This window comes from Equus asinus, chromosome 16, assembly GCF_041296235.1.
Source record: "Equus asinus isolate D_3611 breed Donkey chromosome 16, EquAss-T2T_v2, whole genome shotgun sequence".
In the NCBI taxonomy this organism is placed as follows: Eukaryota; Metazoa; Chordata; class Mammalia; order Perissodactyla; family Equidae; genus Equus; species Equus asinus.
The window spans coordinates 14,233,856-14,258,567 of NC_091805.1; the positions used below are offsets into that span (position 1 = coordinate 14,233,856).

Sequence of the window (24,712 nt, forward strand, 5' to 3'; positions counted from 1 at the left end):
GTATAGCCGAATGAGCTTGGGAAACACTGAATAAGTATCATCCTCTTCTTTGCTCCTAAAATAAACATACCTCTACTTTTTATGAGGTCATTCCTTCCTTCAAGAATGTCTATCCATATAAACCTGATTCCTTAGCCTCAGCAACACAATGACCTGCAATGACTCCGTTTAATTTTCGGTAATCTCCTTCACTTACAGAATCTCCGCACTCTGGCCTGGTCATATGTTTATCACGAAAGACAAGGATTATCTAGTATTCCAACTTCCGCGTTCCGCAGGTATTCCACTTTCCTAGAGTATCCTATATTTCTCTTCCTTCAAACTTGAAAATCTACCTCTTCGAGGAAAAATTTTAATCACTAATCCTACTGCATTTTGTTGTCATGTCCTTTCCATCATTCAGTATTCACTGAGCACCCACAAATACACCAGGTACCATAATTAAGTTCTGTGGATAGTAAGAGGCATAAAGCACGGTCCTCTTATTTAAGAAGCTCAAAGCCTCCAGGGAACATCATAAATATGAACAATTACAGAGAAATATGAAAAGCATAATAAAGGTACATAGCAAGAGTTATGTGTTCACTGAAGAAAGAATATTACGTGGAGGACCCAGAGACTCCGTATAATGAGTGATACTCTATAAACATGCTCTTCAACTGTGACCAATGACACGACACATTTTTAAGAGGCTAAGCAGCAAGTCTTCGAATTTTGCTGCTCCTGAAGCACCTAATGTAGTACTCTGAATACAGCTGATACTCAACAAATTTTATCATACACACATAATCCAACAAAAAATAGGTATTATTATACAATATCTAGAGATACGTCAAATCACTGTATTATTTAACTTCAAGGAAATGGATCATTCTTACTGAACAAAGCTAAAATAATCATCATTCAATTAAGAAACAGGGGGAGGGCAAGAGGAGACATAAGTGAGGAAAGTTTACTAAAAACTAAACAGCAATTGTGAGCAATAAAAAAACATTAGTTTTCTCAGTCTTTCCTGTATGATTTCAATGGAAGAATTGTTTTTAAAATCCACTAGACTCTCAAAGTGAGAGGTGCATATACTGTGAACTTGTGAGACAGCATATCATGCATTACATAAAATATACAATGTATAATCCAAAAATGGGAATAAACTCTAAAATTAAAGTAATTGGAATTTAGGTGACTATAATTTTCCTATAGTTAAAGTAGCATTTCACAAGTTTTGTTTTGTTTTGTTTTAAAGATTTTATTTTTTTCCTTTTTCTCCCCAAAGTCCCCCAGTACATAGTTGTATATTCTTCGTTGTGGGTCCTTCTAGTTGAGGCATGCGGGACGCTGCCTCAGCGTGGTTTGATGAGCAGTGGCATGTCCGCGCCCAGGATTCGAACTGATGAAACCCTGGGCCGCCTGCAGCAGAGCATGCGAACTTAACCACTCGGCCATGGGGCCAGCCCCCCACAAGTTTTGTTTTAATATTCAAATTCATGTTGAGATTTAATATGCATCAAAATATATAACCTCCAAAATATAGTAAGTAGCTCTATTCTACGCTAGCAAATTTGATAGTTGATAGAGTGTTTTTGCAGTAGAACTGCTTTAATAAATAAAAATTTACCTAAAAGATTTCTGTATAATAAAAGAGATCCATGCAAAGCTGCTTGGCTGAAGTGCTGGCATCTGTCTGCTCAGCCTCCACCTCACTGCAAAGCTCTATGAAGGCAGGGACAGTGTCTGCCTCCTTCACTAGGATATAGCCAGGGCCTGGCACTTAGCAAACACTCAAGAAATGTTTGTGAATAAATGAAGGTATAAATTAATGGAAAAAAGAATGACAGTCATTGATGCAAGGCAATTATCCAGTCTAGAATTGTTTCAAGCTTTTCTTATGTCTACTTTCAATAGCAACTTCAAAGTGGATTTATTTAAAAAGATACAATCAGCGCAGAAAAGTCAGGAAAAAAGTTGAACTAAATTCAACAAGCCCCATCAAAACACTATACTAGAAGTTGTAGGGTACACAAAAATATGTAAGAGAAGGCCCCTCTCCTCCAAGAATTTCCTATTAAGTGACAAAGACACTCACAGTCAATTAGTAAGTTCAAAAAGACTATGATAAAAGGCACAAAAGAGAAATAGAGCTTTGAAAAGCTTTATTTATCTTACGTAAATTCCAACAGGGAAGAATACGGGAAGACTTCCCAGAGGAGGTAGGATTTGATTTGACTCCTGAAGAATAGGCAGAATTTCAATAGGTGAATCTAAAAAAAAGTGCTTTTCTGGTAGGGAAAAGAGCATGGGCAAATGAATGAAGAAAACAGGAAAGTACCTCAAGGAACAGCAAGCTACCTGGGCTAAAGCATTAGACCTCTTGTACTAAAGAGAGAGACACTACTGCAAAGGGAGAGTCAAAACAGTTTAAAAGGCCACCAATCAACACATAAAACAGTACCAGAGGAGTACAAGAAATAACAGACTTCACTTATCACATTAAGATTAGCATACCTACCTGCTATAATCAAATCAAGCAAATACTTACAAGGTCGTTCATATTAGTTTGGCTAGCTGGATTAATCTCTTCCAAAAATTCCAAGACATAAAATGTGTATCTATCCATAAGGTGGACTCCAATTGCAGGATCAGGCTGATGCTATGAAAAGGCAAAGCATATACAATGGCATATTATTCAGCCATAAAAAAGAATATCTTGCCATTTGCAACAACATGGATGGACTTTGAGGACGTTATGCTACGTGAAATAAATCAGACAGAGAAAGACAAATACTGTATGATCTCACTTATACATAGAATCTTAAAAAAAAAAAAAGCTCATAGATACAGAGAACAGATTGCTGGTTGCCAGAGGCAGGAAGTAGGGGGTGAGCAAATGGATGAAGGAGGTCAAGGGTACAAATTTCCAGTTATAAAATAAATAAGTCATGGGGATGTAATGTACAGCATGATGACTATAGTTAATAATACTGTATTGCATATTTGAAAGTTGCTAAGAGAGTAGATCTTAAAAGTTCTCATCATAAGAAAAAAATTCTATAACTACGTATGGTGATGGATGTTAATTAGAATTACTGTGGTAATCATTTCATAATATACACAAACATTGAATCATTATGTTGTACACCGAAAACTAATATAATACTGTATGCCAATTACACCTCAATAAAAATAAAAAAGCAAAACAAAAAAAGCATATATCTAAAAGCATCATAACAAAACGTCTTTAAATGTAATCAAAATTCTCTTCTAAGATGTTAAAAAGTCTAAGAATATGAAATAACAAACATATTTATAAAGGATGTAAGTGATTTCAGAAATAGCTACACATCCCAAAGACAATGCACTTTACAAATGGGAAAAATGCACCTACCGAGAGTGAATCTTCTCCCACTTGGCTACTAGCTAAAGCCATTATGTTAGGAGAATAAAATCGCTCATACATGGACGCTCCTTGACAAGTATCAATAATAAACAGTAGCTCATTGTAGCTGAAAGAAAAGTGGTAATATCTTTGACAAGAATCATGCTATTACTCATACCTTGACTAATATTTTTATAATACCTCTATAATATAAGATGTTGAAGTCATATCTTAATCATTTCATTAGTTAAAAATTTGAGAGTTTTCAGTAGAATTCCCAATATGAATTTGATATTAGAAATATTAAAGGAATAATCCTGTCCAGGGAAACCATCTCAACAGGGAGCAGTGGTGGTTTCACAAAGTGGCTGCCCCAACTCTTTCCCCCTACCTTATCTATGTCATATGATTCAGAATCAAAATGTATATTCAATTCAACAAACACTTATTTGGCACCCACACTGTCCTAGAAACTGAGCTGGGTTCAGAAAAAAAATATGACTTAGTCATCATACTTAGAGCTTAAAATCTAACTGGAAGACAGACACCTAAGTGTATAACTACACTGGGATGTGGTAAGTGTTGCACATATTTATTGAGAGACTACAATGTGCTTGACGCTAAGCTGAGGACACAGCAGTCCCTGCCGTCACAGAGCTTAGAGTCTAACAAAGCCCAAGTGCTCTGAGAGAGGAACCGAGGGAACTGTGAAGAAAGGCAGGTCACTGACAGGTGAGGTCTGACTCAGGCAACGAAGGGTGAGTGTCATTTTATCTAACAAAGAAAGGAAGAGCACATTCCAGCAGAGGAAAAAGCCTGTGCTAAGGCACCTAAATGTGAAAAAGTATAAATGTTTGGGAAAAGGGGAATAGCAATGTGTAGCTAGGATTTAGAGTAAATTTGGGGGAATGAAGGGAAATTTGTTTCACAAAGGTACAGTAGGGTTAATCTGTAAAAGATCCCATATGAAGTCTTGAAGAAGCCACCAAAAGCTTGGTTAAGTCAAAGAATCACATAATCAGCTTCATATTTTAGATTGAGCTAGCTAGCTGGTGAAGGTGAAAGTAGGGAGCAGATATCTTTCCTCAGGGGTTTCTCTTAGACACTGGATCTGGGTAAACAGCTAACACTGCACCCAGAAAAGAAAGCATAGAATCTTGACCCACAATATCTAAGCAGGTGGTAGAAGTCACAGTTAATATGACACATTTGTTCTGAGACAAAATCTGCGGAGGCCCCTGAGGATCAGTTGATGAGAGGCAGTATAATTAAAAGAGGAAGCTCTGGGATCGAACCATTTGGATGGGAATCCTAGTGCTGGCGCTTACTAGCTGTGTAAAGTTTGACAAGTTATTTAATCCATCTGTGCCTCAATTTACTCATTTATAAAAATGGGAATAGTAACTGTATATACTTCATGGAATTGTTATTAAAATTAAGTGAGACAATATCTGTAAAACACAGTGCCCAGCAGCCAGTACGCATTCAATAAATCTAAGCTATGAATAAGGTAAAACCAGTCTAGTAAAAGCTTCCTCATCAACACTTCCATACATTCTGTTTATGTTTACAATTCAATATTTATAATATTTCATTTGTGTACATATTTCTCTTTTCCACAAGATTTTAAACACTTTGAAGGCAGAATAAGTATCATATCCCTCTCTGGGCCATCTATTTCGAAGGTACCCATAATTGTTTACTGAAAGTAATCAAATTAAAAGCAGTTCTATTGCTACTTTAAATTCGCTTAAGTTCATACGACAACTTTCAACTAAAGGAGTGGACTATCAATATATCATCCTTAATGTGAGTTAAGTTACAAATTTTATACTAATCGTAACTTTAGCATCTTTTTCCCACAAAAAACAGGTTTTGCTATCACATGAAGGGCCAGAGAATGTGCAAAAAGTAGGAATAGGTACAAGCTGGAAAATAAATATATGTTTACAATCCCCCTAAATAATGGGGAACAAAGAGGATGCAAAATAACAAGAGATACGACCTGAAAGTGTTAACATTTTTTCAGGCTTTTTAATAATCCTAAGTTTTTCTTTTAAAAATAACTCAGTTCAGTAGAAATAACAAACATAAATCTAAAAGATGAGAAAAATGATTTAATAAGTTAAAATTTCATAAAATAAGATCTACAAATGTACTAACCATGGAAAAATTAGGCACTAATTTATCTTATGAAAGTAGTCATTTGGGAAGCCGGCTGAGTGTTACAGCAGTTAAGTTCCCGTGCTCCTCTTCAGCAACCTGGGGTTCGCCAGTTCAGATCCTGGGCACAGACCTACACATCACTTATCAAGCTATGCTGTGGCAGACATCCCACATATAAAATAGAGAAGGATGGGCATGGATGTTGGCTCAGGGCCAATCTTCCTCAGCAAAAAAGAGGAGGATTGGTAGCAGATGTTAGCTCAGAGCTAATCTTCCCCCCCAAAAAAGAAAAAAAAAGGTAGTCATTTGCTAATTACCGTCTTTTCTGCCACATTTGTTCAAAAGCATCTGCAAGTTCTATGTTGGTAATTTCTTCAGAATCTTGAAATTTCAAGAAACCATTTCCACCATGTCCTTGTAGGAAGAGTTAAAAAGATCAAATAGACACATTTTTTTAATGCAAACTGTATATATCTGGATATAAACATTTACTTCATTCATGACAATATTTTAATATCATTTGTTATTTTATCTCTAAAATATAAAGTACTGTGAAAACAAATAAATTTAATTTTCTATTATACCAATTAAAAAGAGAATAAGGATAGACTGTGTAAAAAATAGTAGATATAGTATCGTCTAGAGTTTTTCTATCATTCAATTCTAGAAAAGCACATTTATATTTTTTACTGGCTCCACTGTTACATCAGAAATGAATTTCCATAGACAAAAATTCCTGAAATACCAGGCAAACATCTTTGGTGAGAAGGGAGTCGAAGCCACTGGCTAGCCCCTGGGTGTGCCAGTACTACTCACAGCATATCCCTAGGACGCTAGACTACCAGGATGTGCAGCCCTCACCTAGAACTTGACGTGTTTACTACCACCAACCACCATCCCGTGAGAGCTGACTAGAAGACTGCCATTTAGAATGCATGATAGAGCCGGTCTGTCTGGATTCAAACACTATCTTTGCCACTTAATGACTGTATTATCTTAGGCAAACGACAATCTTTCTATGCCTCTTCAGTTTCTTCAGCTCTAAAGTGAGAAATGTATCAGCAAGACCATCATTAGCATGCCTATATAGCGCCTTTGTGCAGATTTTTAAAAGGTACCTCCTACTGGTCATCAGGGTAGAAAAATCTACCTATTTCAGCATCCCCTCTGAATATATGCAATCCTGTGAGCTCAAAAGTGGTAAGTGGCTATGCCTTTGCAGGGAAAAAAAAATACTTCTCCCTCTCATCAGACACAACTCTATGACAGGGCACACAGCTTAGTAAGTATAAACATATCCTAGATTTCAGTTCCCACTTACCCCACTAGCCAGACGCTTATATGCAGTACACAACCCACACAACCATGTATGACAGCCCTGAACATCAGTACCTAAATCTTCAGGTTGCTGTGAGGATGATATGAACACAGTGATTTAGAATATTGCCTGATGTATGGTAAGCCACAATAAATATTAGCTATTATCATTTTTATCATCTTTTCATAATTATCAGACCTCCCATTCTCTTACACAAGTTGGCAAACTTTCTCTGTAAAGGGCTAGGTAGTAAATGTTTTAGGCTTATGGGCCGTATGGTCTCTGTTGCAATTATTGGACCCTATCATTGTGGCGTAAAAGCAGCCAGAGATAATACATAAAACAAATGGATGCAACTGCGTTCTAAATGAAACTTTATTTCCAAAAAGGCAGCCCTTCCATGGGCCATAGTCTACAAATCCTATCTCAGACTACTGGAATTTCTTCCATTACCTGGAATTATCCTGAAAGAGTACCAACAGACTCAAAAAAACCAGCTGTAAAACCTTTAGTTTATTTAGTACATCAAATAAAGCTAAGCTACAAGAATGCACTTCATCTTATTTGCCACAAAAACTCGCAAAATTCTTGTAACTTCTAGATAAACTAAGATGAAAATTTTCCTGACTTCAATAACTCTGCTGAATTAATTTATAAAGTTTATAAACTGATTGAATTTTAAAAGCTATAATAAATGCAATGTGATAGATAAAAGTAAACCACTAAGTAGGGGTCAGTAACTGTCCTGCTGTGTGACATCTAAGAATCATTCTGCACCAGTTTCATCATCAGTTGAATGGAATGCCCTCTGAAAAAATTTTCAATATCAATTGATTAACATTCATAATTATTGAATACTACTACAAGACAGGGCAGTGGTGATAAAAAGATGAAAAACACATTAGCAATGACATCTTAGAATTCAAAATCTAATGAAGGCAATAAATATCCAAACAAGAAAGCAATAATAAGTTAAATGCTAAGATAGAAACTACAGATTAATATGCAAGTACAAAGCGAGCCTACACCAGCCAAGGAGATGAGAAGAGTCTTAGGGCAATTATTAAAGGTATTATTCACATCAGGACACTTCTGACGGAGAAAGGAGGTGCTATTAATACTCACATTGGAACAACAGATGTAAACTAGGACTGTCCTAGGCAACTGGAGACATAGATCACCTTAGACTTAGAAAGGAAAATCATTAAAGGAAGTGACTCCTGAGCTAAGACTAAAAAAGACAGGGAATAATCAGGTAGGCAGAGTAAAATGAGAAGACATCGATAAGAAAGGCAACAGCTTAAGCAAATGTTTGGAGGACAGAAACAGTCAAATGCTCAGAAGGAATCAGAAAAAGTGTAGGAACTAAAATTAAATAAATAATAACATAACCAAATGAGGACTTTATCTCCAATATTCCTCAAAGTAACTGACAAAAGACTACTTCAGCACATATCTGGGGAGTATATTTAAAATGCAGTTTCCCGAGTCCTAAACTGAACTAAAACTAAAACAGAAATTTAGGAAAAGGCCCAAATATCTGCATTCAGGCAATCCTCGTGCGACCCCATCAATGGGAAACCACTGTCAAGTGTTAAGCAGAGGAGGGACAGATTAGCAATTTTTATGAAATCCATCAGTAGGATGATAAACAGGAGACACAACTGAAGGCAAATCGGCTATAGCAGGACACTGAGTAACAGGTGATAGCCTTACCAGGGTAACAGTAAAAGAATAGAGAGAAGAAACTATGGGACAGCACAAAATGTCACACTGTTTTCAAATATCATTTCAAGTTGTTATACATGAGAAAAAGAGAACTACATAATAAATAAACTATTTTAACCAAAAATTGCTTAAGGTGTTCAAATTTCTTTCTATGCAGATATCTTTTTGAAAAGAGTCACAATATAATCTATTATTAAATATCTAAATTTTGAAATTACCTGTCATATAAATAAGAATATTGCTCCTATCATCAGAAAGAAGACGTTTTGATCGAGGAGTACCAGGCGGGACCCTCCCAGTTAACACCCGTAAAAAATTCTCCACAGTCACCTAGAAAAAAAATGAGATATCAGATGAAATAGAATTTGGGGAAACCTGATATTTTTTTTTACTTTCAAAAACATTCTTTCTTCTTTCTCTATGTATTACTCAGCACAAACTGAAAATAAAACACAAAGAGGAATACAACTCAATTAAAATATATTAACTATATACCTCAAAGTAACTCTGCTTCTACTTAAAAAAATACTAAACACTAACAAATAAAAACTACCTTGGGAAAAACTAAGTTACTTTTAAATTTAAAATTTTAAATTCTCTGCAAAGGACTGCCAAAAACTTAAAAATTATTAATCTGTCTTTATAGGCAATTCTTTGGGAAGACACAAAATATAGAAACTTGTAAATAAATTCAGCTACACTATAACTATTGTAGTTAATCTGTGCAACTACTTAGTCAATTCTAGATTAACCATGAAAGATAGGTTCATAATAAATCGAAAAAATAAAACCATGAGGATAAGTTCATAAATAAACCTCAAATTATGTATTTTTTATTTTTTAGTGCATCTTGTTACTTAAATTTCATTAGGGGCATCTTTAACACGTAAAAATTCAGAACACCTTAAACCAGATTTCCCAACTTGGAATTTCAGGACTTCTGGGATTCTTTGAAAGCATATTTAAAGTCGTGGAGAGTATAATGCTAATTTAAAGTTATAGTGTACAGATCTAAATTTAAAAAGCAGAAAATCTATCCTTATTTGACTTTTCCCTAGGTCATAGGAATGTAAATGTGTGTGCGTGTGTGTGTACCTGTGTATAAGCTGTTTGGTTTACATTTTTCCCAGATGACAACAGAATGCCAAGTGTTTCAATAGGACTTCTTGTTGGCTAACAAGGTAGGAAAATTTTTGGTTTTCATTATATGATGACTAAATACACAAGTAAAAAGTCCAACATTTAGACACATTTAATTGTTGAACAAACATTTCTGAGTGCCTTCAACAGGCTGTTATAGGTACTTGCTATGGACGAGATACATAAGATCCTGGCCATGTCCTCAAGGAGCTTCCGGCCTGGGAGAAGACAGACATGCTTTTAAAATTGCTTCAAAACAGGTCTGGGACACAGGAAATTGCATCTTACATTTGGTAGGCTTGGTAAAAAAGGGAAGATTATCGGAGGAAGACCTCATTAAGGAAGACTTCAAACTTTAACCATACTCACAATATATTACATCTAAAATGCAGTTTCAAAGGGAGAAAATATAGTATAAAGCCATTTTTTTCAAATTTACATTTTCATTTTTAATCATTTAGGCATAAAAACACTGGAAGCATATTAAAAATGTTTACCTCTAAGTAGTGGAAATATGGGTGAGTTTTTTGTCAGTCATTTTAATTTTTCCACAATTAATATATTTACTAAAAACACATTTTAGACCAAATATGAAAAAGAAACAATATCTTTACTCTAAAAGAAAGTTGATACATAAAACCTCAATAAAACACTCTAATAAAGAAGCCAAGATAAAGCTGCTCTATCCTAGATACACATACGAAACATTCACATTATGAAAGGTTTACTCATATATTGTTTCCTTAAGATAAACTCCAGAGACAGAATTACATCAAGGCCTCAGTGACAATTATGTATGAAGTTTAAAGAAAAAGAATAAGACTATTTTATTCTACCACTATTTTAGAGCTTAAAAGTAACAATAACTACATTTCAAAAATGTTCCTAAATTAAATCATTTACCTCATAACTTCTATAATCCACTTCTACATCATCTCCATACACATTTAGTTCCATATTCTTGTGACTGAACACTGTAGCTGGTTTGGGATTTCTAGCATTGCATGCCATATCATCTGCAAGCATCAGAACAATGTGACTAGAAACAAAAAAAAATCCAGTAAATATACTATTTAAATAAAACCAAAAAGTTAAAAACAGATACACTTTATTTATATCATGTGGCAATTATGTTCACTCTTTTCTTCATTAAAAATAACTCAAGATTATTATTGAATACATTTTTAAAAGAGCTTTAATTATTTTTTTCATATCCTTGTGTGGTATTAGTTTTAAAGCAGAGAAATTAGAGTGATCTGGCATGAACCTATCTGCAGAACTTCAAGTTACTACCTTAAATTTTTTTTCCAACGGAGTATACTTTATGCCACATAGCAAAGGGAAGTTGAAGGAGCTACACTGTCCTCTCAAAACATTTCTTAAAAATGTAATATTTGACATTCTCAAGACTTACAGATTCCACGTTAAACTATGATATTCCAAAGAATTTAACTTTCAAAACCCAAATGCTGAAGTATGAAAACACGCAATCCATCAGCAAGGAACACACCTCCAATCCAAGCACTGTCCACCGGCTCCACCCCACCTCCCTACTACCAGCGCCGTCCCCTCTTGACTAGATGCTGGAATAACTCCCTCCCTGGGTCCCTGCTTCCACACTCACCCTCTCACAGCTCATTCTTCTTACAGCCACCAGAGTGATCTTCCTTAAATAGGTCAAATCATTAAATTTTCTCCCTTAAAACCCTCGAAGGACTCTCCACTATAATCAGAGAAAATCAGAACTCCTTACCTGGTCTAAAAGGTTCAATTAACGTGGTCTCTTTCTAGCTCTCTAACTTCACCCCATCACCCACGTTCACCATGCTCCTCCCACAGGGGCCTTCTTTCTGTTCCAGGATATGCCAAGCCTTTCCCACCTCAGGGGCTACTGACCAAATTTAGACTTCTCTCCTCCCAAATCTTCATATTATTCCAATCTCAGCTAAGGTAATCTATTCTCATTACGTGTTTCATTTTCTATAGGTCAGTTATGAATCTGAAATCCCTAGCATCTCCCACCACCACCCCCATTAGAATATAAGCTCTCTGAGGGCAGGAGCTTTATTTTCCTTTTCACCACTGGATTACTCAGGCTTAGTAATAGAGTCTGGCATATAGTAGGTATTCAATAAATGTTCGTTGAGTGAATGAAACATTTTCATTTTTGCATATATTTTCTTCAAGAAAAAGTTACAAAATCTCTCTGAAATACTTCTCTTGATCTTACCATTAAAACTAGTGAACATGAATCAGGCAATTCTTTATTCTACCCTATACTTGAGCTTCCCAAACATAAGGAAAAAAATTACTGTGGCATACATAATGAGTTTGGCAGGAGGATAGCAAGAAGAAAATGTTCTGCCGCATATGTTCCAAATGCATTAAAGTTCAAAACTGAAACATTGTGATTTTTCTTGAAAATTGGCTAGATTTCTATTTTGAAAGGGTTCCAACACTACCACATTCAAAGATCAGATCTTCAGCTGCTACTGATTCATACTCACAGAATGGTGAAAGTTATTTCTATTAAAATGGAAAATATATCTTCTCTTTTTAATAACTTAAGATGATTAACTTACATTAAGTTATTATCAGTCTTATCTTTTTTTATTATAAGCCACTATTAAACAAGCCTAAACTGACCTCCAAATTTCAATACAAAAATAAGAGTATTCCTTTAGGCCATGTTTTTGGTTTAAGGTTAATTTCACTCTATGAAATTAAATGATTATTTAATATCTATATAATGTCAATATCATAAAGAAGTAGCAATTTCAGCTTAAATTATAAATTCAATCAACATTTTTCCTAGAGATAATTTTTAGCCTCAATATAAGTACTATAACCCTTGGTTAACATAATCAATAGATCATAAAAACACCATTTTACTTGCGTATAATAAAAGAAAAGTAGGTCAGGAAACAGACTGGTTTTCAAAGATTTAAAAGTCCAACTACATATTGTAATTCATTGTTTCTGAAACTTAAGAAATGTTCAGAACTCTTTTATAGAGAAAAAAAAATTCTCACTTGGTCTAAATGTTAAATTATTTGTAGAATGACACAAATATATACATGAAAAGTAAACTCCTTAGGCTTCTAATAGTTGTACGACCATAAAGACAAAATTACAAATTTAATTTGTAACAAAACTACGAAACCAATAATACTCTAAAAACAATAATTCCATTTAAAGGATGATGCTATTTTGCTAAAAGTAAATGACTTCTGTTGTACTTAATAGGAGAAAGAGAGAACTTCAGGCCTGGTTCTACACTTCGTTTTGTCCCCATATTTTGACATCCACACTACAATATAACTCGGTGATACACAAAACATCTGTTCACAATAGTATGTTGTCCAAAATGCAGTTCATAACTTCCAGGCTCTGTTTACTGTTCAGATAATCAGGTCTTATGTTTAACGAAACCTTTGTCAGTAAACATTCTCTGAACAGCAGTTACTGTGAGACCTAACTTGCCCACTCCTTAGAGTGTCTTTGTCACTTGAACACCAGGTTAGCACCACAGCAGTTATTTAAGTCTTCACTGAGTGCATATCAACCAATCACTGCTGGAATCAGCACCCAAAATCTACACTGAAGACACACTACTACATTCCTATAAATAACGATAGCAAGTTGCTCTGTATCTTATTAAAATTAAGACAAAATCCCTCAAATATATCCAATCAATACAAGAATATGATACTCTTACAGTCTGGCAATCCCAAACTACCGTTGTGTGATGACTCAACTCTCACACTTTGCTCAAGCCCCTGCAAAACCTGTATTATACAATGAAGCATATGGGAATGTGGCCTTCTCTCATCACAAAACCAAAAGAAAAAGTGAGCACTGAAATTGTAGAGAAAGTTCAGTTACACAGTGGTTATTTATATAAGTAGTTTCCACATTTTTTAAATCATGCATTCCTATTAGTTAAAACAAAATGTGACAACACACACATATATACTGACTAATTTGTAAGTCACATGTATTTGCTGCTTTAAATATATATAATAAATACTAGCGAAGCATAAATTCTTTCCTTTTTTAAATAAAAAAGCAAACACAAACTAACATTTTCTTCCCTTACTACTCGTTGGTATCTGATCTAAATACCATGATCATGCCTATGGAGACTTTAAAGACCATCAGGATGAAAATGAAATTTTAAAACTTCTCAAAAAAGAAGGGATGGAACCTAATTTGAGAAACATATGTGGGGGCAAAACGGTCTAAAAAAATCACTTGCCCAGCATTATGTTTGCCAAACACTGAAGGAACAGGTCAGCCCTGCATCAGGGCTGCTAGGCCATTCTTTACCCGCCTCCCTGAAATCCCTCCTTGGCCCAATAAGGGTAACCAACCGACGGGTAAAAAAAAAACACATTTTAAATAGATGAATAACCTTTCACCATCCTAGACGATTAGAGTGTAAAATTTCAAAAAGCATAAATTTTCATTCATAATGGACTGGTATTACCTTAATAAAATTTTTCACTGAGCAAAATTTAAATAAATTACTGTTTGGGTCAAATGTTTTTAAATCCCTCACTTAAAACTGCTATACGTTCTACAGCCACGCTACTAATCAGATACTACTACATTAGAGCTTGTTTAGTGGCCAGAGCTAGGATCACCAGGCTCATCTTCAATACTATCACCATTCCAATCTAGAACAGTCACTGAAATTAAAGCAGCAGCTTTGAGGATCACAGGGATCTTTGATGCCTCTTTTTCTGCTTATGGATGCTGCTCTTTTTTTCTGACATAAATTATTCCAGATACTCTGGAGATAATTGTTTCTGTAGCAATGGAATGACTGTGGGACCAAGCAAATTCAACAAATTTTGTTATATAATCATTAGCTTGATGCCAGGCTTTTCTTCCTCTGTCTTCCATGTCTTGAGTAATCTACAAGTTAATAAATCTTGCCATCGATGCACTAGGCAACTACTCGTAACAAATCTGCTAGCCACAGGTGCTGGACCATCAAGATTTTCTGAATTAATTTTAATTTGCCAAGTGTCAAACAATTGGCAGTACTAGACTGTACGAGGCCAGGTATTCTGTACTTACAGTATTAGAGACAAAACTCAACCAACTGCACTGCAGAGACGGCAAGTCACCAGCAGCGAGCATGGTACATGAGGGGAGAACTAGCTAGCTATAGGCTCACATATTTAAAGTCACATGTGGTTTACTATAGTAAGATAATAACCAACATTTATTAAGCAACCGGTATATTTCAAGCACTGTATTATCAAAATAAGGACAATACAAGCATTACCTCATACACTATTTCCAAGACGTATTATTAAACCTATTTTACAAGTTATAAGACTGAGGCACACCGAAGTTAAGTAACATGTCCCAGGTCACAGAGTTCCTAAGCAGTGGAGTTTGGACTCAAATCCAGTTTGTTTGACATGAACATTTGCTTTGAACAATTCTGCATTACCCTGAAACTATGTGAACTGGCATTTGAAAGGATTTAATGATGTGTTTTGTCTCATATTGATAATTTAATCAACTCAGAGGATTAAGTTAAATGCATGAACTCATTATTGCCGTTCAATATTTATGGCACATAACTGACATAAAATAGGCCCTTGAAATTCTAAATGGAACCATCCAGAGACCTTAGCAGACTCTCAAATTGAAGAATAGCATTAGAGCATATAATTTCTCCTTTAAACATAGTAAGGTATAACTGAAAAATTTAAGTGCCCACTTAAATGCAAACATCAGAGAACAGAACTTCAAAGAGACACAGAGGCTAATGTTCTAGACCATTTCCAGTCAATTCCCCAAGGCCCCTGACTCGTCTACGGAAAGGCATTGGAATTGCACTCTGCTGCTGGCCCTTCTCTCACCAGGTCTTTTCAGCACCAAGCCTGCCATTTTCAGTCTGAAGCACATGCACCCACACCTGTAGCCTACACCTAAGGCTTCACTGCTTTACCTCCGCTTCCCAACATTCCCCAACATTAACCACTCTTCCTACAATGGGGGGAGGGGACAAGCAGCAGAGACGCTCCACCCAGTTCTAACATGGAAGTGATGATTACTATTAGCTAAAATGTAGCCACAGTATGCTAGAGGTAATGGGGTGAGGTACAGGATGGTGGAAAGAAGTATTTGTTGAGTTTACTGTGTGGCAGGCGCTGTGCTGCAGTCTTTTCAGATACTTAATTTTCAGGAAATCACAAAATCCTGTGAAGACTATTGTCTCCATTCCAAAGATAAGAAATTCAGTGAGATCAGATCATTTGCCCAAAGTCGCATGGTTGGTAAGCAGAAGAGTTGGGATTTCAAAGCCCACACACCTTCCATCCACTACTGCATTCTTTGGCACGATGGAATACACTGCCTTTCACTCTACTTCCAAGTAATAAGCAGAGCCAAAGAAAACCTTTAATAATTTCTATATTCACATCAACAAATATTAAAGGAACATCACTTCTCCTCATAAGAACCTCCTCTGAGTAATTCCATTTTCCATGGTTCAATGAAATTTGTGCTTTAAACTTCATTACAAATATTTTTTAGATTTTGATAAATAAATTTAATTTTAGAGCTATAGATTTTAAGTCTGTTTTCACCTTTAAAACAAACTGGAAAATCTTCTCAAAATCTTTTTTTAATTACAATAAAATCTGACTAAGAATGCTTGGGGAATGGGATGTTCCGATTTCAACTCTTTTTCAAAACCCAAAACTGGCCTGGTGCCCCTGCCAACACCTGCAATGCCTGCACCCTGCAGTGACCACCATGGACCCCTGCCCTCCAGCCACAGCTACTGCTGCCTAAGTCACTGCCACCTTGGTACCCACTGTATGATTAAGCCATAATCTCAAATGAGTAAACATATTCCTTTCTGTCATCACACGTTTATGGAGTTTCTGAAGGACAGTGACGATTACTGTCAAGCACAGCATGACCTTTATGAGGACAAGAGAACTGTAGAAATTATTATTCCACCAAGAAGCCACATAAGAGCAGTTAATCTGGACACAGAGTGTTGAACTGCAATCCAGAGCTTTTCCAGTTCTGACCTAGAAGGTGTAGGCCTCAGTGCACTTCCTTTCTATTGCTCAACATTACCGGACTGAAGATTTGCTTCTTGTTAGGAGGTTCATTTCATTTCCTATTACTCCAAACTTCATACTCAAAGCACTGAGAATTTCAAGTGGAGTATGTTGAAGTTTCTTTGCATCATTTCTGTATTCAGTTTTTTTAAATTTTTTTATAACCCTAAGGAGTATTTTTTAACTATGTTAACATAGCTTGAATGCACTGCTCAACTCCCACGGAAGTCACATCCAAGAACATATTTCTTATCACACACAATCCAACCAATGAGACCTTAAACTAAGTTACTGACACACTTAAGAAGTAAGGAGTTACCACAATAGTAAGAGTATGTGAAGCAATGCGTGACATTGCTCTTACGGAAAAAGAACGCATCCATGTTCTTGACAGGCCTTTTAACGAAGGTGCACCACCATCCAACCAGATTGTTGATGACTAGTTAAGTCTTGTAAAAATCAAGTTTGGGGAAGAATCTGATTGTTGTACTGCTGACTGTGTTGCAGGCCGTGGGAGAGCTCCAGTTGCCTTTGCATTAATAGAAGGTGGAACGAAACATGAAGACAAAGTACAGATCATAAGACAAAAGGAGCATGGAGCTTCTAACATCAAGCAACTTTTGTATTTAGAGAAGTACCCCTCTAAAATGTGTCTGCGCTGCAAAGACTTCAATGGCCAATACAACTGGGGTGCCTGATGCTACTGTCTTGGAAGTGGAACTTCAGCTAGGACCTAATTTGTTGTACATATTAGCCAGGAAGTTGGCTTGGTGAATAAGTCTAATGAAGCTTTTACAGGAGTATTGACAAGCAGTTTTACCAGATTACACGCTCTATGTTTTGGTTACAATCACCCTGTTTGGACACTTAGCAAAAGACTTTTGCTGTTCAGCACTTAAAATCTTTTTATCATTTGTACCAGTTGACCTTTCCTAAAATCCTGCAGTATTGAGTTATGTCTTCTTTAAATCTATTCGCATGCCAGAATCTTAACAACACCTGAGAAATTTAGATAGATTAGCTAACGAAATATCCAGTATAACATTTATATAGAATCAAACTCCTAACTATGAACACTCTAGATCTTTTGTGGTTTATTCCTTCAGTCACTTCAAACATTGAAAGTAGGGCCAATATGGCTTGCTCACTTTATGTTTACACTTCCCACATTCATACTAGTATACATGAGGTTTGTGGGACCAGTGATTTTTGTTAGTTTTTTTACCCAGTCTTACAGTGATTATTTAATGTCTTTCTATAAATTCCATTTTGTGCTGTTGTGAAAAACCACCCTTTTGAAAATCTACATTGTACAGAAGCACATCTTTAATCTTTAATGTCTCCAAGCAAAAAAGCTTTACAGTTAATTTAATGTTTGCACTTATGGACTGTGTGTAACAACTTAACAGGGAGGGCCTGAAAAGGAATGAGAAGAGGTTATTAAACATTTCTAGTAAGATATTGCCTTTATCTTGTGCAGAATATATAGAATATGCTCTTTAATAGAGATTTCTTCAAAGGTAGAGATGCTTTGTTATTGTAGCTAAAACAATTGTTAATCATAAAAATTTTGGAATTTCTGTTATTTTTCCATACCTATTGGAAGTTGTTTACCAGCTATTATTTGTTTGAAGTGTGCTTTTTTTCCTTCTCTTCCCAACCTCCCTTGCAAAAACAAAGGTGGTTTCTGCTAGCAAACTGAGCAGACATGTAATTTTTATATGCCTTTTAAGCTGTGTAACTCAGTATGTGGATACTTGATAATTTTATTATGTAATTGATCAAATGGTGATGTGTATTAATGTTAGTTTAACCATATATTTATACTGTCTTATAACGTGTGGTTATAGCTCTGTGGGAGAAATAATTTGTCAGTGTTCACCAGCTTGTAAAAACCTAGTGCGAGAGATAAACATCTAAACAAATAAATGCAAAAACAAGACAATATCTAAACTGCTTTCTTGAATCAGTATAATCTACTATACAACAATCTTTATCAGTACATCAAAGCTAACATTTGAAAATCTATTTTTATTAAATATAACAATATAGATAGAACTACATGAAGTGCAAGAAATTAAGTTAATTTGCCTACAATAAACCTAAAATATATTTGTAGAACAAGCTCCCTAATAAGATCTTATTTGATTGTCCTTTGCTTGGAGTAAGATGGAGGAAAACTGACAGTTTAGGGAAATTAAGTTCTGATTAATATGGATTTTACTTTCTAAAAAATCTGAATTTCATGATTTGAAGACTTGGAGATGGATATAATCTTAAATATAAGTTAATGGGTGGGCATAAGGATTTAATGTCAGCGTACCTTTTACTGAACTGAGTACCTCCTACTCATGCTCAGATCAAATTCTTGGAAATCATTAATATTAAACTCTGTGAAATATCTTTTTTCCAAAGAAATCAAATTATGTTCACAAATGTTAATTTCACTTATCCTTTTAACACCCCTGAAAGACTCAGATATAACGTGACAGAGAATTACAACACTGTTTCTATCAATTCTCCATTAGAAGTTCTCAGAACTTTCTTAGAAATAATATCATCACCACTCTCCACGGTGAAATGTTGAGTCCGAATTATTTTGAGGTCACTCCCATTGCCACTACCCAAGCACTTACACTTTTTCTTGGAAGTTATAGTTTACTCGCCTGTCCTTTTCTCTTCCCTGTGTCCCACTTCAGTTGACTTCACACAAATTGGCAAGTGCATTCTAAACACCATAGGCTCTCAATACAGATTTGTTGGTTGAAAAAGGGAAGAAGGAAAGAAGAAAGGAGGAAGAAAGGAAGAGAAGTAAATTAAATGTGTGCATTCTGCCCCCACCTCCCATCAGTTGTCTGTCTTCCTTCCTATTTCTCAGACCAACCTAGCACCTATCCTAAGTGATAGGACCTCAAATGCATCTGGCTCCTTTTACTGGTTCCCCAACACTTTTCAACCTAGTTAGAAAGAATCAGCATCATAAATGGAAGAGTCAATGCAGAGACCTAAGAACCCCCAAATTAATTTTATGTTTTCTCTTCTTATTTTTACTTTTCCTTTCTTTTGACACTTTCCCCCAACCTATAAATTCCTTGTCTCAAAATCAAAAAATCTGTCTTGGTTCTAAGTTCCCTTAGTCTTTCTCATCAACTCTTTCTCATTAACATCATCCAGTCATTTTTCCTATTTCTTTGCTTCCCTTAACTGTTCAAACAACTGTAATCATAATTCTACTCACCTGATCCAAAAGAAACTGTGTGCACTTCTTATACGACCTTTCTATATTTAACACTGTTGGCTATTCCCTTGTCAGACTCCTCTTGCTTTCCATGATGCCTCACTTCTCCAGTATTCCGAACACTCCTTCTCAGCCATGCTCAGCTGTCTCTTTTTTTTTTCCCTTCTGGTGAGGAAGATTGACCCTGAACTAACATCTGTTGCCAATCTTCTTGTTTTTGCTTGAGGAAGATTGTTGCTGAGGTAACATCTGTGCCAATCTTCCTCTATTTTGTATGTGAGACACCACCACAGCATAACCTAATGAGTAGTGTGCAGGTCCACACCTGGGATCCAAACTCATGAAACCTGGGCCACCGAAGCAGAGCCTGCAAACTTAACCACTATGCCATGGGCAAGCCCCCCACCAGGTGTCTTCTTGACAGGAACTATTAAATATTCAGACTCACAAAATAACCTAACCTGGCATCAAATTCAGCTAGAAGGATACAGAACAGGAAACAATGTTTGCCAGTAAAACAGTGCAGTAGGCTCAATGTTGGCCCCCAAAGATGTCCATGTCTCAATCCCCAGAAAGCATGAATATGTTACTTTTAAAGGTAAAAGGGAGTTTGCAGATGTGATTAAGTTAAGGATCTTGAGATGGAGAGATTATCCTGGATTATCCAGGCAGGCCCAATGTGAGCACAAGGGTCCTTGTAAGGAGGGGGCAAGAGGGTCAGAAAAGGTAATGTGACAGCAGAAACAGAGAGGAATAATGACATGTGACAATTGAAGAAGAGTCATTGAAGATGTTATGCTGCTGGCTTTCAAAATGGAGAATAGGGCCACGAGCCAAGGAAAGCAGGCAGCCTCTAGAAGCTGGAAAAGGCAAGGAAACTGATTTTCTCCTAGAGCTCCAGAAGGAACACAGACTTGATGACCCATTTTAGACTTCTGATCTCCAGAACTAACCTGCATTATTTTAAGCCACTAAATTTGTGGCAATTTGTTACAGCAGCAATAGGAAACAAATATAGGCAGTATCAGGCATTCCCTTCCATGGGAGTACCCTCATAACAATCTACACAGCAGTACACACAATTGTCCAGGACTTTCTCCTTCAAGTCTAAGAGGCTGTAGCTGATACTGTGCCTAAGTGTACGTATGTGCGTATGTAATCCTCCCAAGCTATTCTCTTCGGTCCTTCAGGCGACAACTCGGGTATGAGGGAATGAGACTTATATGGGTGGGCAGAATATCCACTTTGGCTTAGAAGCCTCATGTCCCTCTGGAGTCAATATTTTATGCAATAACTCCAGAGACATAGTTTTCAGGGTCTCTAAAAAGAACCAGCCCAATTACAAGGATCAACACACTCAGGGAAGCCCAAAGGTATGGCTTTCTCTTCAAGTATTTATGATTTATTTATCCTGGTCCATTTGTAGTTATCTAATCAATAAGGGAATATTTTTACCATAAGCAACATTACCTACCTTTATCAGATATCCAAGGGAACAAAGTTACAAAGCGAACAAAAATCAAATTATTTTGAGGAGGAAAGGGCTTTGTTAACACTGTATCAACACCTTAATATTTATTCTAGTTAGGCTCTCTTGATTATAAGGAATCACTAAAGTGAGTTCAAACAGGGAGGATGAATATTAGAACGGCACACAATTCTATGGAAATTCAAGAGTAAGGCCTTACAGAGACTAGAACTCAAAAGTAGTTTTAGATATATCAACAAAAAAAATTTGTAGAACATTATGGATTCCAGTGCTTTGCCACTACTGTGACTCAGCTATTCTGCCAGCGTCTGCTTCCTTCTCCTTCTCTTACTAACAGGCACATTACTCCATCTAGTCAGTACAAAGGCAACTCATGACTGAAAATGGCTAAACTTACAAACCTCCACCTTTTCATGACTAACCTTATGGTAATTAAGACTGTCACAGTAATAATAAAACCAGTATTTAGCATCATTAAATTAATGCCAAGTCAGTTGATGCTAGGCCAATGCAACCAAAGTAATCAGAAAACTGATAGGCTGATCCAAGAGATTGTAGAGTGATGCAAGGAAAAAGGGAGCTGGGAATTACTCCCAATCAGACTGATGAACCAACAAGATTCACCCCACGTAGGTATTGTTTCTCCATCTTACAGACAGGGCACCAAGGCTGAGAGAGATTAAATAATTTGTCCAAGATCAAAAAACTAGCGGTGACTTTCTCAGGCCATTTCCAGGTTTAGTGAAGGCCTAATGATACAGTAGGAAGTAAAACATGTAACTACAAACCTTAGGCACGGCAAGGAACTGCCTTATGATGGTAGGTAGAACTCTGAGTAACAAGGTGGCCCTTCACCTAGTAATTGTTCTAGATTCCTCCCACCTGGCTGGTTTCTCACTCTGCAGGCTGCACCACCGCCAAATCTGAGAGCACCATGGTGACAAACTAGGGAAACAGAGGGGAGCAGTAGCCACTTCCTCATATCCTTATCTCATATCCTTTGCATCGTTTCTTTGTTGGTTTGGAAGCAATCTGAAGCAAAAGCAATAAAAGCCGAGTCATCATTCCTGCCCATTTCTGAAGTTAAAGTAGACTTTGTGGTCTGGCCCAACCCAATAACAGAAACCAGATTTAAACTAACACAGTCTGACTCTAGAGCTTGTACTTGTTTTCGTTTTTTTTTTTTTAGTCACCATGCTGTCTATTACATCCCCAGGACTTATTAATCTTATTACTGGAAATTTGTACCTTTTGACCACCTACACTCATTTTGCCCACCCCCCTAACCCCTGCCTCTGGCAACCACCAATCTGTTCTCCATAGCTATGAGTTCATTTTCTTAGATTCCATATATAAGTGAGGTCATACAGGATTTGTCTTTCTCTGTCTAATTTCATTTAGTGTAATGCCCTCAAGGTCGATCCACGTTGTCACAAACGGCAGGATTTCCTTCTTTTTATGGCTGAAGAATATTCCATTGTATATATATATATATATACACCACAACTTCTTTATCCATTCATCCATCCATCCATGGACACTTAGGTTGTTCCCATGTCTTGGTTATTGTAAATAATAACTGCAATGAACATGGGGGTGCAGATATCTCTCCAAGTTAGTGTTTCTGTTTCCTTAGGATAAACACCCAGAAATGGAATTGCTGGATCATATGGTAGTTGTTTTAATTTTTTGAGGAATCTCTACATTGTTTTCCATAGTGGCTGCACTAATTTTCATTTCCACCAACAGTGCACAAGAGTTCCCCATTCTCCACATCTTTGCCAAACTTGTTATTTCTTGTCTTTTTGATAATAGCCATTCTAACAGGTGGGAGGTGATATCTCATTGTGGTTTTGATTGGCATTTCCCTGATAATTAATGATGTTGAGAATCTTTTCATGTACCTCTTGGCCATCTGTATACCTTCTTTGGAAAATATCTATTCAGATAATTTGCCCATTTCTTAACTGGATTGTTTGCTTTTTTGCTATTGAGTCATAAAAGTTCTTTCTATGTTTTGGAATATTAACCCCTTATCAGATATATGATTCATAAATATTTTCTCCCATTCAGTAGGTTGCCTTTTCATTTTTCTGATTGTTTCCTTTGCTGTGAGAAGCTTTTGAGTTTGATGTAGTCCCACTTGTTGATTTTTGCTTTTGTTGCCTTTGCTTTCAGTGTCAAATTCAAAAAATCATCACCAAGCCCAATGTCAAGGAGCTTACTGCCTATGTTTTCTTCTAGCAGTTTTATGGTTCAGGTCTTACGTTCAAGTCTTTAATCCATTTTGAGTTGATTTTTGTGACTGGTACAGGATAATGGTCTACTTTCATTCTTTTGCATGTGGCTGTCCAGTTTTCCCAACAGCATTTATTGAAGAGACTGTCCTTTTCCCATTGTACGTTCTTAGCTCCTTTGTTGTAAATTAATTGACCATATGTGCATGGGTTTATTTCTGGGATCTTGATTCTGTTCCATTGTATATGTGTCTGTTTTTATGTCAATACCATAGTGTTTTGATTACTATAGTTTTGTAATATAGTTTGAAATCAGAAAGTGTGATGTCTCCAGCTTTGTTCTTCTTTTTCAAGAATGCTTTGGCTATTTGGGGTCTTTTGTGGTTCCACACAAATTTTAGAATTGTTTTTTCTATTTCTCTGAAAAATGCTATTGAAATTTGGATAGAGATTACATTGAATCTGTAGGTTGCTTTGGGTAGTATGGACATTGTAACAATAATAGTTCTTCCAATCCATGAGCACAGAATATCTTTCCATTTATTTGTGTCTTCTTCAATTTCTTTCATTAATTTCCTATAGTTTTCAGTGTATAGGTCTTTTACATCCTTGGTTAAATTTATTCCTAGGTATTTTATTGTTTTTGATGCAATTGTAAATGAGATTGTTTTCCTAATTTCTCTGATAGTTCATTATTAGTGTATTGAAAGACAACAAATTTTTGTATATTGATTTCATATCCTGCAACTTTACTGAATTCATTTGTTAGTTCTAACAGTTTTTTGATATAGTTTTTAGGGTTTTCTATATATAAGATCATGTCATCTGCAAATAGAGACAGTTTTACTAACAGCTTGTATTCAAACACTATGCCAACTGCCCCCCATCTAAATTGTGATTTCCTTACATTTACACAGTTCTTGGAA

The 24,712-nt window shown here is 36.1% G+C and overlaps 1 protein-coding gene and 1 pseudogene across 4 annotated transcripts in view; one reads left to right on the plus strand and one right to left on the minus strand.

Moving 5' to 3' along the window:
- Window positions 1-24,712, minus strand: part of PIGK (phosphatidylinositol glycan anchor biosynthesis class K) — a 110,269-nt gene that overhangs the window by 62,167 nt on the left and 23,390 nt on the right. For 2 of the 4 annotated variants that reach the window (XM_044748901.2, XM_014849589.3), the window contains exons 4-8: window positions 10,629-10,764; window positions 8,804-8,915; window positions 5,857-5,953; window positions 3,383-3,500; window positions 2,537-2,647 (exon numbers count right to left, since the gene is read on the minus strand). In XM_044748901.2, the coding sequence (XP_044604836.2) occupies window positions 2,537-2,647; window positions 3,383-3,500; window positions 5,857-5,953; window positions 8,804-8,915; window positions 10,629-10,764 (574 nt within the window). Of the gene's footprint in view, window positions 1-2,536; window positions 2,648-3,382; window positions 3,501-5,856; window positions 5,954-8,803; window positions 8,916-9,680; window positions 9,759-9,854; window positions 10,030-10,628; window positions 10,765-24,712 lie in introns of those variants that run through there. The other 2 variants (XM_070486636.1, XM_070486635.1) reach the window with 2 other exon arrangements.
- Window positions 16,904-17,645, plus strand: LOC106836482 (protein tyrosine phosphatase type IVA 1 pseudogene; annotated as a pseudogene).